Genomic DNA, 12,973 nt, shown 5'->3' on the forward strand with positions numbered 1-12,973 from the left:
GTGCCCCCCCCCCCCCCCCCCCCAACACCACTCCCCTCCCCATGAGCCTCGCCATGTTCCTCAGCGCTGGTACTGGACCAAGCTCACCACAGGGCCCAGCATGGGAGCGTAAAGTAACGTGGAACACGTGGCCCCAGGGTGTGCTGAAAGTGTGTCTGCTTGGTAACGCATTCCCCCGGAGGGACCCGCGCGGTTCTTTAGCGAGCTGATCTGTAAGCTGACTCCTGGCCCTTTGGCAGGTGGACGACATCCTAGGAGAAGGCAGCGATGACAGCGACAGCGAGAAGAAGAAGCCGGAGGAGCAGGAGGAGGAGCAGGATGGGGCACCTCAGCCCAGGGAGCCCAAGGCCCCAGCAGCCCAGAGGGGGCACACACTCCAGTCGAAGTCACCCAGCGAGAGGAGTGCAGCGGAGGCCCGGGGGCCCAGGTGAGGGTGGGCCCGGGGAGGGTGGGTGAGAGTGTGGGTTGGATGAGAAGGAGGGCGGCCCTGGGGGAGGGCTCGGCAGGTGTAGGGTCCAGGCCCCCACGCTGTCCCCGGGAGTGGCGGCACCTTCTGCTCAGACATGCTCACTCCACAACCACAGGCAGGTCTCCACGGGGCTCACAGACCAGATGGCGGGATCGTTATCACCCGTAGCAGTCGGGGGCCGGGGACCCGAAGGTGCTGCGTGGTCCTGAGGGCCAGGGTCACTCTCCTCTTTCTGAAACAACGCACACACAGCTTCTTTACACGTGAACATTTCTGAGGGTTACATGGTGAAGATGTGGTTTTTATCCAGACTTTATGGTTTCGGTTGTTGCTCAGGCAGCTGTTTGTCCTTCAGGAGGGGCCGTGTCTCTCCCACATGCTGCTGCGTTTACAGTGTGATCCAGGCAGCCCGCCCCTCCATCTTGGTTTCACCGGGAGGGCGCCGGGCCCCGTGTGTCAACCGCAGCAGCCTCCCCCGAGCCCTGGCAGGAGCACCTTGCTATGCAGGTAGCGGGCCTGGGCCCATGGCATGGTTGACACGTGGTGACACTTCCTGTTTTTCATGGCGCCCCCACTATCCCACCAGCTCACCCAGAACTGAATTTGATTCCGCAGGCCTTTTATTGGCTGAGTCCCTTCACGCCCTTCAGGTCTGACCCCTAAGCTGTGTGTGCCCAGGTGAGTGACAGCCACGGCCAGGCAGGAATTCCAGCCACAGGTGGGGGCAGATTGTCCCTGTTCCAGCTTCAGCAGTTTCTCAAGCACACGCACACCTCCCTCGAGGTGGCCACTCTGAGCTGAGCGGCTCTGAGGCCGAGCTGCCCAGCTGACGTGATAAATCTGTGCTGGGTGACGACGAGCCACACACAGTCACTCTGCTCGCTGCGTCTCCATTTCTGCAAGCATCGCCTGCGTTTCTGGGGAAGGGGCCTTGCCGAGTGGTGTCCCAATGTGAGGTGTCATCTCATCGATCTGTGGCACGTGCTCCGGTTAGCAGTTTTTAACCTGGCGCTGTCTTCTCTCTCAGGAAGAGAGGGACAAAGTGTTTTCTCAAAGACCCGGAGAGGACTGGCGCGGCCTGCAGGCTCTGTCCTTTGGGGCGGAAGTGGACATGGGCACTCCAACTGGGCCGAGTGCCGCTGAGCTGAGCACACTGTGTTTCATTTGAAATTCAGTAAAAAGTGCTATTGGGGTTTTTGTTGTTTGCGTGTGGATTGTTTCGGTTCATGACGACTTCCCCATGCGATGGCACGGCCCGTGCTGATGCCACACGTGCGGTTGGCAGTACATTGTGCTAATCCCGCGGGCCAAGCTGTTCTGAGGAATCTGAATGCCACTGAGCTTGACAGTGTGTTTTCTCGGAAGTAGAAAGGGGTGTGTTTTTGCTTCTCTGCCAAGAACTAACTCGTTCCTCCTTCAGATCAACAGCCACCACATGCCTGTTCTGTGCACACGGCAGCCGGGCTTCGGCTCCCGGAGGTCAGTCCCTGAGATAAGTCGGTGCATTTGGAAAGCATTTGCCCAAACCAGAGCTTTTCCAGTGGGCGCTGCACTGGCCTTTGCCTGGAGGTGTGGCTTCAGGGTGACCTGAAGGTCACATAAGACTTCCTTCCGATTCTTTGTAGAGTCGGCGGCTGAGTGAAGACGTCCGGTCAGAAGGGTGGGAAGGCACAGTTTCCATCGTGACCTGTGGACAGTAGTCACAGCCGTTTCCCTCACCAAAGACTGTTCTCCGAGTGCCAGGAAATGTCCGTCTTGGCGCCGTGGCCGTCCCATCCAGTCGGTGGCGCACAAGGAAAACTGCCCCATCTTCAGGGGCTGAATTCCTGGCACGCGTCCAGCCCACCCACCTCCGTTGAGCACCGACCCCGTGTTTCCATGTGGACACAGGTGTGGAAGGTGTTCCAGGTGGTGGATTGATCTGGAAGGTTCGCTTTCATACACTGGGGGTTTGTCATCTCTAAAATGGAGGAAACAGCACTTCCTCAGTGAAGTTCTCACTCGCTCCCCCACTGGAGCCGTGGTTACGCACCGTCGTGCCTGCTCCTGCCCTGCCGTCTTCGGTGCACCCCTGGGCATTCATCACATCTGTGGACACAGTTGCACTGTGTCCAGTCTCTTTTGCCACAAGCAGTGCTGTGGGGCCTGCCCCATGCACTTGAGCGCATCACTCGGTGGATTTCTGAAAGCAGAATTGCCGGTCGAAAGGTGTTTGCACTTTTAACCTGTAGCTGCTGACGGTTGTCCTCTGTGGAAGGTGGTGCCAATCAGACTCCCCTCAGAACAAGTGACTGTGCTCATTGTCCACACCTGCTCAGCGCGACAGATAAAAAGTGGTGTCGTTGTTTTTCTGCCTTTGTCTTTCTAAGGGCTGTGCCCATGCCCGAGGCTGAGCCCAGAGAGCCCACACTTTGGGGACAGCGACTTCACCAAAACAGTCCAGCCAGTCACTAAACAGCAACAGTAACCAGCCTGCGGGGAGGGGAGACCAGGACCCAGGGCTGCTACAACATGGGAACTAAAATGTCCACTTTCATTTTATGGGAGGAGAAACATTTCGTAGAGACAGCAGAGTCTGACCCACACAGGAAGACAGCCGCAGGCAAGCAGGTGTCGGAGGTCACAGACCGAGGCTTCAGACAGAATGAATTACTGACAAGGCCTCATCTAGCAGACGCTGTCAGACAGGAGCGCTGCAATTGAAAAGTGTAACACCTAAATGGAAATCCACCAGAGGGCCCCAGCGTTGATTTGAACCTGCAGAAGAATTAGCAGACTTGGAGATGGATCGATGGAGATCATGTGATCAAAAGGCACAGACTCAGGTGTGGGAATCGACCAGGATCCAAAATCCACAGACGCAAACACGCTGCCCAGTGCCACCTCGGGAGCAGAGCCTGCCAGTCAGATTCAGGTGGCCCTTCCTCTGCCCCAGACGTGACCTCCCAGAGACGGGAGACAGACCACATGGCCACGCATCACACTATAGAGTGACCTTATGGATCCCATGTCCCCGCCGCAGGTGGGCGGGCCAGGACCTTGAACGAGATCTGTGATGGGGACAGATGCCTGTATCCACATCCACCCAGGGCATGTTCTTTACTCTGCAGGTGCAGAGCCCTCGGCAAAAGCCTTCTGACCTTGCTGGTAGTGTTTCTTCTGTTTCGTAAATAAATTACAAGGTTTTCCTAACATCAGCAGTTGTGGTTTCAGACTGTGGAGCTGCTGCAGTATGTGTGTTTGCTTACACTGCACATGTATGCTGCATATAGTTACGTGTTGTGTGTGATTGAAACATGTTACATTGTTGTATTACATGTATGCTGTTCTTGCACACATGCTGTGTTTGCCTAGCTCTGTACCGTACCTGTCACAGGTAATCACCATCTGAGCAGTCTGTCCAGGAGACCTTTCGGGCCTGTGACAGGAGCTGCGCTGTGCGGTCCCGTGTCGGGGTAAAGTCAGGACAAGGTGGGTTCCTCAGGTACCGTTTTCAAGCTGTGGCTGAATGTCCGTCTCGGCGCAGTGGGACCTCTGGGCCTGCAAGGCCTCAGGGAGAGCCATGCACTGTTCACATCTCACCGCATCCTCTTCAAGTCTGCAGGTTCGTCAGGGAGCTGAGTGTTCTGCAGGGCCACAACAAGGGTGATAGCGCCCTCGCCGGTGTTTCTCAGTGGTTGGCGAGTATGGGAGGCAACCAGTCTCTCTCTCCCACCCTCCTTCCCTTCTCTCTAAAAATCAATGGAAAAAATATCCTCGGGTGAAGATTAGCAAAAAATGAAAATTTAAAAAAAGAAGGGTGATGACGTTGGCTGGTTATGTAATGTGCCGGTGTGGTTGCAGTTTATTGTTTATCCAAGTAGTTTTGACAGCTGCCTGAGGAAACAGTGGGCTGCCAGGGCGCCACCTGGGATGGCCTCTGTCGAGTCTGTAAGACTCGCCCATCTTCCCTGGGGCCTGGTGGCCTGCCGTGTGTGTGGCTCTTTGTATAATCAGAGCCAACACCGTCCGGAGCCCTGTGGAGAGCACTTCGTCCCGGCTCTTAGGTGGAAGGTAGTCCAGGGCCCCATGGCCGTGCATAGCACCCGCCATGTGTTAGGAAGAGAGGTGGCAGCTCCAAGGTGGGCTGGACAAGCACGTCACTCATCCTGGCCCAGGACCTGGCCTGCCTGCCTGCCATCCACCCGTCTGCAACTGGACCCACTCCGTGTGGGCCGATTGAGGCCTGAAGCCACCCAGAGTGACGAGGCCCCGCTCCACCTGAGCTCCTGCCGGGGCAGGTGCTGGCCTGCCCTGAGCCCTGTTCCAGCCGGTTTGCTCCACAGCAGCCAAGGCCTTGGAGCTGACAGGGAGCACGGGCCTCTCACTCCTCTGCCGCTTTTCTTTACGTCCTTTATGTTCCCTGGGGTTGAGCATGTTTACTGTTCGCCGGCAGTGGGTCTTTGTTGTAGTTGTTTCTTCTGTCGTCCAACCACATCTCGGTCCTTTGAAATACGCATGAAGGAAGCAGAGGGAGCCTGTGTTGTGGTCCTGGGTCGGTGCCCCTGCCTGTGTCCTCCACCTCAGAACTGTGGTTTGCTCCCATTTTGAAACTGGAAGCCCCTTGGCATTTGCAAGCCCCTGGCAGACGGACGGGTGCTGTGTGGGAGCATCTCACAGCAAGTGCTTCTCTTTCAGGGGCCACAAGAGGAAGCTGAATGACGACGACGCGGCCAGCGAGTCCAGCAGGGAGTCCAGCTGTGAGGACGAGGAGGGGAGCAGCTCGGAGGCGGACGAGATGGCCGCGGCGCTGGAGGCGGAGCTCGACCTCATGTGACCTGCACGGCTCCCCAGGGTGGACGCACACGTCACCTCCCCTCCTGTGACACCTCGACGTCCTGTGCTGGCCCTCACATGGGGTTTCCTTCTCTCCAGGAAGACGTGTCTATTCGCAAAGCTCCACATACAGAAACATTATTTTGCAGAAATGGGTGTTTTGAGAAGTTTTACTACCGGAAAGTCTACTTTTTTCGTGACCCTGACAGGAAGCGTGGGCCATGCCAAAGATCTTGTGGAGCTCGGCCGCACAGGACTGTGGTTCCTGCCGTGTATAGGGGCCTGGAGGGCGTTTTCCTTTAAATTCCACGGCATACCATTCAGGGCGAAGGCAGGGCTCTGACGAGACAGACATGGCAAGAACCTGGCGTCCTGTGCTTTTCACACTGAAGTTACCAGATGTGCAGGGGTTTCTGAGAGGCTGTGTTCACGTGTGGACAGGCCTGGGCTGCCTCTGCGACCCTCAGGGCTCGTTTCTGAGCGACACCCGGGTCCCTGAAACTTGTGTCCCTATGTTTCCGGGACCAGGTTCCAGCACAGTCCGGCGTCCGCTCCTGCTCCTCAGATCTGATGTAAAGTTTTGTATATTTCATATCTGACCCACCAAACAGGTGTCTCCTCCATTTAATAAAAGCCCTTTTTGTAAGCTCTTCTGTCTGATGTGTTATGGCTGCAAGCGGGCTATCCTCCGTACCTCAGGGGGCGCCCGCCACTCCGAGCCTGTCCCTGTCCCTGTCCCTGTCCCAGCTTGTAGAGCAGGGGACTCGGTGTGCTGGGAGGTGCCAGGAGGTCCCAGCCCTGGGAGTTTGTTGTTGGGCAGCCATGGCTGAGGGTCTCCGTTACGGGGACATTTTGTGCAGCAAAGCACGAAGAATGTGGAAGGTCACTGGTTTCTGATTATTTGGTTTGTGAAACCAGATGTGAGAACCTATGGAAGCAGAGGGCAGCACTGCAGCCCTCGCTGGCAAGTTGTGGAATGGGGTTCGTTGTGCACACGTGGCAGCCAGACATCGGGTCATAGGGTGGCCTGTCCTCAAATCCCGTTGTCCCCAGACCTCTGGGCTGACCCGGTCAGCACGACCGGCAGGTTCTGGGGTGAACCTTCTCGCTTCCTTTGAGGCAGCCCCTTGGTGTCCTCCTCTGTGAACCCTGCCAGACGTTGGCTACAGTGGAGGACACCAGAGACCAGGAGTGTGTGGCCTGTGATGCGCCTGCCTCGCGAGGCGGCAGGGCGGTTGCACGAGGGACCGTGACCAGGCTGGTCTCCCACCTAAGAGCCTGTGAGGCTCCTTCCCCAAGCTGCTCAGGCTGTCGCATTTGTGAGCATCGTGCCCCCGGACACCATGCAGAACTCTCCCCTCCCCAGGTGTGACTGTGGGACTTCCAGACCGTCCTCATCCAGAGAATCCCTCCACTTTGCATGAAGGTCATTTTCTTTCTTCCACACTTGGGGGAGGACGTGGCAGGCCTGGTGGCTCCAGTGCCATTCTTTGAGGCCAAGTGTGGGTCTCACTGACAATTTCCAGGCAGCTGGCCCAACCCCAGGGTGTCCTTGTCCCTGTTCTTCTGGGCGTGTCTCTGGAGAAGCCCCTGTTCTGAGGGGCTCAGGCAAACGCCAGCAATGCAGCCTGTGCTCCTGGCTCAAACGCAGGCCGGGAGCCGGGAAGGAGCCCGAACAGGAGAGCAGGTCCCAGCGCTTTGGGGTGGGGCAGCCGGTCCTCGGAGTGTCTTCTGTTTTCAGTTTTGTGACCCGTTGATATGACTGGGTGGAGCTGTTTCACCCCAGGCAGGACACTGTCTGCTGTCCTGTGTCTCAGCCGCAGAGACAAACAGCACCCCGGACGCGGCTCCAGACCCTCTGGGACACACCAGCGGAGAGGAGGCGGGAGTAAGCCTTTCCCACCTCATGTGCGCACACATGTACACATGCACACACACCCAGGGGACAGCTGGGGCTCAGGCTGTCCCTGCAGCACAGAGCATGTGAGCCTCCATGGGAGCCTGGTGAGTTTCAGCCGCCTCAGCAGACTGACGGAAGTGCTCACCCTCTGGAGCCCTGCCCCCAGCAAGCCTGGGGCAGACAGGAGCTTAGGCCACTGGAGGGTGGAGGCTGTGGCTCCTGCTACCTTAGACCCGGGACTGGGGCCTCAGGGAGCCCCACCCTGGCGATCACCTGACATGCCCAGTCAACCTTGCGGAGAGGGCTGTGAGCACCCACCAGGTGGAGGACCAGATCGAGGTGAGTGGGGGCAGCTGCCTCTCCCCTTCTCTGTGGATGGTCTCAATCCTAGACGAGGCAGCCGCCCTGTGAGAACCAAGCGTCCAGTTCACCACACATTCACTGAGCGCTGAGCCAGGCGCTGGGTCCCTGGAAGACGTGCCCCACCCGGGTGCACAGGGCAGGGAGAGACCACAGAGGCCGGCCCTGCCCAGCTGCATGTCTGGGAGCGACAGCTACTGCCCGGTTCACAGCCGTGAACGTTATTGCTGAGGAGCTGCCTCCCCTCTGGGGTGGGGATAGTAAGTGGCCTCCTGGTGGCAGCCAGATGTGCAGATGGCCTGAGGCGCTGAACCTCCCACTGACCTAGTGTTCTGGGGCTCTGCCCAGCTGCGCCTGGCCCTGTGGGAAGACGGGGAAGCAGGGCGCCCAGCAGGTTCCCGGGGGAGGGAGGCACGCAGGCCGGAGGGAGGGCGGGTGGACAGGCAGGTGGACAGGTAGACAGGCGGCCGCAGGTGAGGCTCCCGCCATCAGCAGGGGCTGACTTGTCACATCTGCTGACCTCTGTGGAGTGAACCCCTACCTGGGCCAGTTTCAGACCGACACAGTGACCTCACCAGCAAAGAGAACCAGAACATGCAGGACGTGGGAGTTGATGAGCTTTGTTCTTTAATGTGTTTCTGTCACGTAGGTTTATGAAAGTTCACCTTTAATAATGGCTGTTTAACAGCTGCCTTGCTCTCTCGGCCCAGAAGCAGCCCGGACACCCCGCCGCCCCCACCTGCACTGGCCCCCAGCAATCGCTAGGTGAGCCAACGTTAACGTTAGCACGATGCTCGCTTGCTCAGCCGGTCCCTTTATAGCCTCTTAAGAGCCTCTGTTCTTTTCATAGAATCCAATAAATGCAGAGCAGGAGAGACAGACATGGGGGGCAGCTTCTGGAACTTTCTCTAGGATGGATCCCAGGCATCTTGCAAAGGGGGTGGGGTGGGGGCAGGCCCTGAGTCCGAGTTTCCAACAGGTTCGGGCAGCACAGCCCCGTCCACCTCCCTTCATTTGAGGTGAGGGACTCGCTGTCAGAGAGGCCTCAGAACTCCCCCAAATCATGTCACTCGCTGGTTAGACTCCACCATTGACCCACCCTCCTGCCACCTGCTCTGTCAACTGGCCTTCGCCTCTCTTCTCACTAAACATTACAGACTCAGCTATTTCAGTGCACTCGCCTACATGCACACACTCACCTACACACACCCCACACACACACCTATGTGTGCACACTTGCACTCACCTACACACACATTCACCTGGGAGCACATTCACCCACACATGCACACATGTATGCACACACACGCTCACACACAATCACCTATACACACTTACTATGGTCACACTCACACACATGCACACAAGCACCTACACAGCAAACCATGAGACTGGTGAGAAGTCCCTGTTAAGAGAATTGCCCCAGAATATTCAGCTGTGTAATGACAACACAAAACCTGCTGCCCGCAGCTCCAAACCAGCAACACCCGTGTTTCTCTGGGCTACGTCCTCGGTGCAGGGTCTTAGCAAACATGTCGAAGCTGCACTGCTGCTCCAGGTTCAGGCCGGCTGTGATCAGGCCTGAATCTGGGAGCCGTGGTGGAATCATTTCTCACAGCACCGCCCCAGGCAGCTCCCGACCTGTGGTTTGTAAAATTAGCTAACACCCCTGGTTTCAGAACTGAGCAAACAGCCACCCGGGTGAACAGGACACAGCACCACACGGCATAGGTGAGCCGCTGCTACACAACACAGCACCACACGGCACAGGTAAGCAAGGCTCATTTGCAGAGGAAGCCATGCTGCTGGGCTGATGGTCCAGCTACGTCCAACTGACCGTCCAGGTTCAGGACCCTCCCCTGTGAGTCTCCTTGGTAGGTGCCCCCCGCCTCCCTGGTGCAGTCCCCATGTGTCCAAGCAAACTCTTCACTGAAGCAGACACCTGCCTTTTCTGGGCAAGGCAGTGGCTCCATTGGTCATGCAGGTCCCCGCAGAGATGAGATTTGCTCCACCCATGGGGAGACGCGAACAGAACTGGTCACCTGCAATCTCACTATCAGCGATTTTAGCTAAAGATGTTTTGTCCTGGAGGGAAATACTTAGGGGTCTCTGGGAGCATACAGGACGACCCCACCAAGTTCTGTCTCAATGGGGGAGTGGACCCAGGGGCACATGTGCTGTGGTGATGACAATAACAGCGCCAGCAAGCTTTCAGATCTCACCCCGGTTGTACCTGAACAGAGTGCAGGGCACAGATTCGTACAAGGGACTCTTTGCCCTCCGTCAGTGTTGCATAACAACATTGGTTTCTGCGAGACCTGCTGTCACTCTGGAACCAGCAGGCTGTTGCATTTCCTTCTAAAATCTAAATCTTCAGTTTTATAACTTGGCCAGAGTCCAATTTAACAAACAAGAAAAATTTAAATCTAGCAGCATTTCTACTTTTTTTTCTCAGTAGCAACTGTGTCTCTAATTGCTCTGCCCTCCCAGTGTCCCGAGAGTGTGTCTGAGGGAAGTTGGGGCTTTCAGTCACCCCGCTGACCTGCTTAAAAAGCCGTGGGTGTCTTTCTATTCCTGGTTCTGGTAACTGTGTTTCGTGGGTGTTGAGACGGGGAGTTTTCCAGTCAATCCACAGCAGCTCTAGGAAAATAAGCGAGAGGGATACCATTCAAAGGCAGGCCTCTGCCGTGTTGTATTTGGTCCCAGAAATGCGTACTAACCAGGGTACGGGGGAACCAGGGCCTGGTCCCTACAAGCTGTGGGATGTCCCTGCTGCTGCAAGCCCCTGGGGGGCAGGCTGTATTTTAGCACTGACTGTCTCGGCAAGCGGCCATGGCTCCCGGCACAGTGTCGGTCCCTGACACGCCCGGCTAGAGGATCAGAGAGCAGCAGACAGATGACGTGTTCATGGCCCATCTGAGAAAGCAGAGCTTTCCTAGAAGTCTCCCCTTTCTAACACAGTCATAGGCTGGATGGCTCAGCTTCAGTCACTGCTCTTCCATCCATTCAACGTCACCCCAGGGTCCACCGGCCTCCCACCAGCAGAACAGGAACCCATGCAGCCAGGCACATGTCACTGCATAAAGCAAGGTGTCCCCAAGGCTCTGTTCGTTCCCTCTCCCATTAGCACGCCACCCCGGTCTACCTGACCATCACACCTGCCTACCTGCACCTCACACCTGTCTACTGGCCTGTGTCCCCCGTAAGAGCAGAAGCCCCTCAATGACAGGAACCCTTTGCCCTGCAAGTGCCTAGCACAGACCTCGCACTGAGAAGGTGATTCGGGAAAGCTCCTGGGCCAGTGAGAAGAAAGTATTTCACAGGGATGGGAAATCCAGTTGCTGGCACCTGTCCTTGTGGACCAAGATGGTGGATTCGGGGTGAGATGTGATGTCTGAGTGAGATGATTCAGCTGCTGATGAGGAAGGGTGTGCCGCGCCAGTACGGCCATGGGTGAACATGAGGGCGGGCAGTGAAGGATTAGAAAAGACAGACAAGAGAATAAAGCTGGGGCTAGGTGGGACGCTGCCCTCTGATTAGAGAGACAGTGCCATGGCCTGCAAGCCACATCTTTGTTCCATAGCCAGATTCCATGAGGCAAAGTAAGGGCGTGGTCAAGATGTTTACAACGTTCTCGTGGGTTTCGAATCTACTCAATTACATGCACCTGATGAAGCTTTGTTTACTTGCTGCACCTCCCGCAGCCCATATCACTCAGCCACCTGGGAGCCGCTCTCCACAGAAGGGCCTGTCGATTTCAGTCGCCCGCAAACCGTGCATGACCTCGTGTCCCATCTGTGCCATGCGATGAGCATGTTTTGTCTGAGAACCATGGTCTGAATGCATCCCGACACATGCTCCCTCTACAAGGACCCATGTCGCTCCCCCAGGGCCTCAGCGCTGACTCTGTGCTCGGTATAAGCGTGGGCTCAGCTCTGGACGCCGAGCACCAGAGGGAGGACTCAAGGCGACTAATCCTCCGTGTGCACAGATGAGGGAGATCCTGGCAGACACAGCTTATGGAAAACTGCTGATGGGATTGGAATAATTTAGCCTGGAGAAGGGAGCAGACAGGCTGCATTCATTACCCAAACACCCTGTTTTTAGCTCCACAATTCCCACTGTAAGAGTCTGGGACTTCGGGGAGGATGGAGCAGATCACTGTTGGGGTCATGTATTTGGCAGCATCCTGGTCCCACGCATGAGATGCCAGTGCCCCCCATAAGCAGTTCCCCACTCTGTCCCAGCAAATGACTGCCAAATACAAGACCCCCCAGCAGTGATCCACCCAGATGCCAGGGAGCCGAGATGGAGACCTGGTGCACGTACGGAGGTGTCTGCTTCCCCTGCCCCGGCAGCACCTTGGCGTCTCTGCGCTTGGGTTTTTCTAGTTGTGCTCGGTCTCAGTGTGGTCTTTGGTGGCAGCGACGGGACAGGTGGAGGTTAAAAGACACGGTGAGATGGCTTCCAAAGTCCGGGGAGAGAGAAAATGGCCAGGAACAGTTTCAGGACATTTTCATTTATCTGAGGAAAAGGATTTCAGTGGAAACACCACACGAAAGGCAGCGGGTGGCCGCAGATGAAACTGCCTGCATTGCCTGGACCAGGAGTATCCACACACCAGCTCCAGCTGACCCCCTGCTCCAGCCAACCAGCGGCCTCAGACACAGGCGGCCCCCACCTGCACCACCCATCCGAGCCAATGTGACTGTCGCAACTGCGGAAGCAAAGCAGAACCCTGAGTCCTCAGCCACCCACCAACAGGGAGTCGTGTTTGCAGCTGATGGAATCCACGGCTGTAGGTCCCGCACATGCACGGTGAGGGCGGCATGTGTGGAGAGGTGGACAAACAGCAGAGGTTACATGTCCTTGCAGAGCTGGGGCCACGCCTGGAGGTTGAGGTCTCAGGTCCAGGACAGCGTGAGTAGAGCTCTTTGGCAGAAAGAACTGATAACAAGTCTTGTCCTGTCCCCGCCCGGCTCGGGGAGCGCCGCCCCCACCGAGGAGGCCCTGCGGGGAAGTCCCCAGCACCCCTGTCACCACACTGTCCTCTGCCTCATCTTGTCCTCAATATTCCAAGTCAGGGTGACCATACGCCTTCCAGGCTCTGGCTCAGACGTGCTCTCTGTACCAGGAAAGGAGCCGCCCGCCGTGAGTCCTGAGCCTGGCTGGCAGACAGCCACGTGGGGAGCCGTGTGCGTCGTGGCAGATGCCAGCGGGACGGCCACAGATTGAACTGTTGTCAGAACTCCGGGAACGCCTTGTAATTAAAATCAGGCCTTGGGGGCTGTGAATGTTATTCCTCAGCAAAGAAAAACCAAACCTGACATGTGGAGCACGAAGCTCACGCCCACGTGAGCGCCTTGGCGGAAGCCCTGGGCGCCCTCGCTAATGCAATAATGAAAGACCAGGCAGATCTAAGACACAGG

The 12,973-nt window shown here is 57.0% G+C and overlaps 1 protein-coding gene across 5 annotated transcripts in view; it reads left to right on the forward strand.

Moving 5' to 3' along the window:
* The window catches only part of CTDP1 (CTD (carboxy-terminal domain, RNA polymerase II, polypeptide A) phosphatase, subunit 1), a 36,106-nt gene extending 30,172 nt beyond the window's left edge, over window positions 1–5,934 (forward strand). Inside the window, exons 12-13 of one of the 5 annotated variants that reach the window (XM_005861588.2) lie at window positions 240–427; window positions 5,147–5,285. In XM_005861588.2, coding sequence (XP_005861650.1) covers window positions 240–427; window positions 5,147–5,285 — 327 coding nt within the window. Of the gene's footprint in view, window positions 1–239; window positions 428–2,094; window positions 3,032–5,146 lie in introns of those variants that run through there. The other 4 variants (XM_005861589.2, XM_014535918.1, XM_014535919.1 and 1 more) reach the window with 4 other exon arrangements.
* Window positions 5,935–12,973: the final 7,039 nt, after the last annotated feature.

This window comes from Myotis brandtii, unplaced genomic scaffold (genome assembly GCF_000412655.1).
Source record: "Myotis brandtii unplaced genomic scaffold, ASM41265v1 scaffold154, whole genome shotgun sequence".
Lineage (NCBI taxonomy): Eukaryota > Metazoa > Chordata > Mammalia > Chiroptera > Vespertilionidae > Myotis > Myotis brandtii.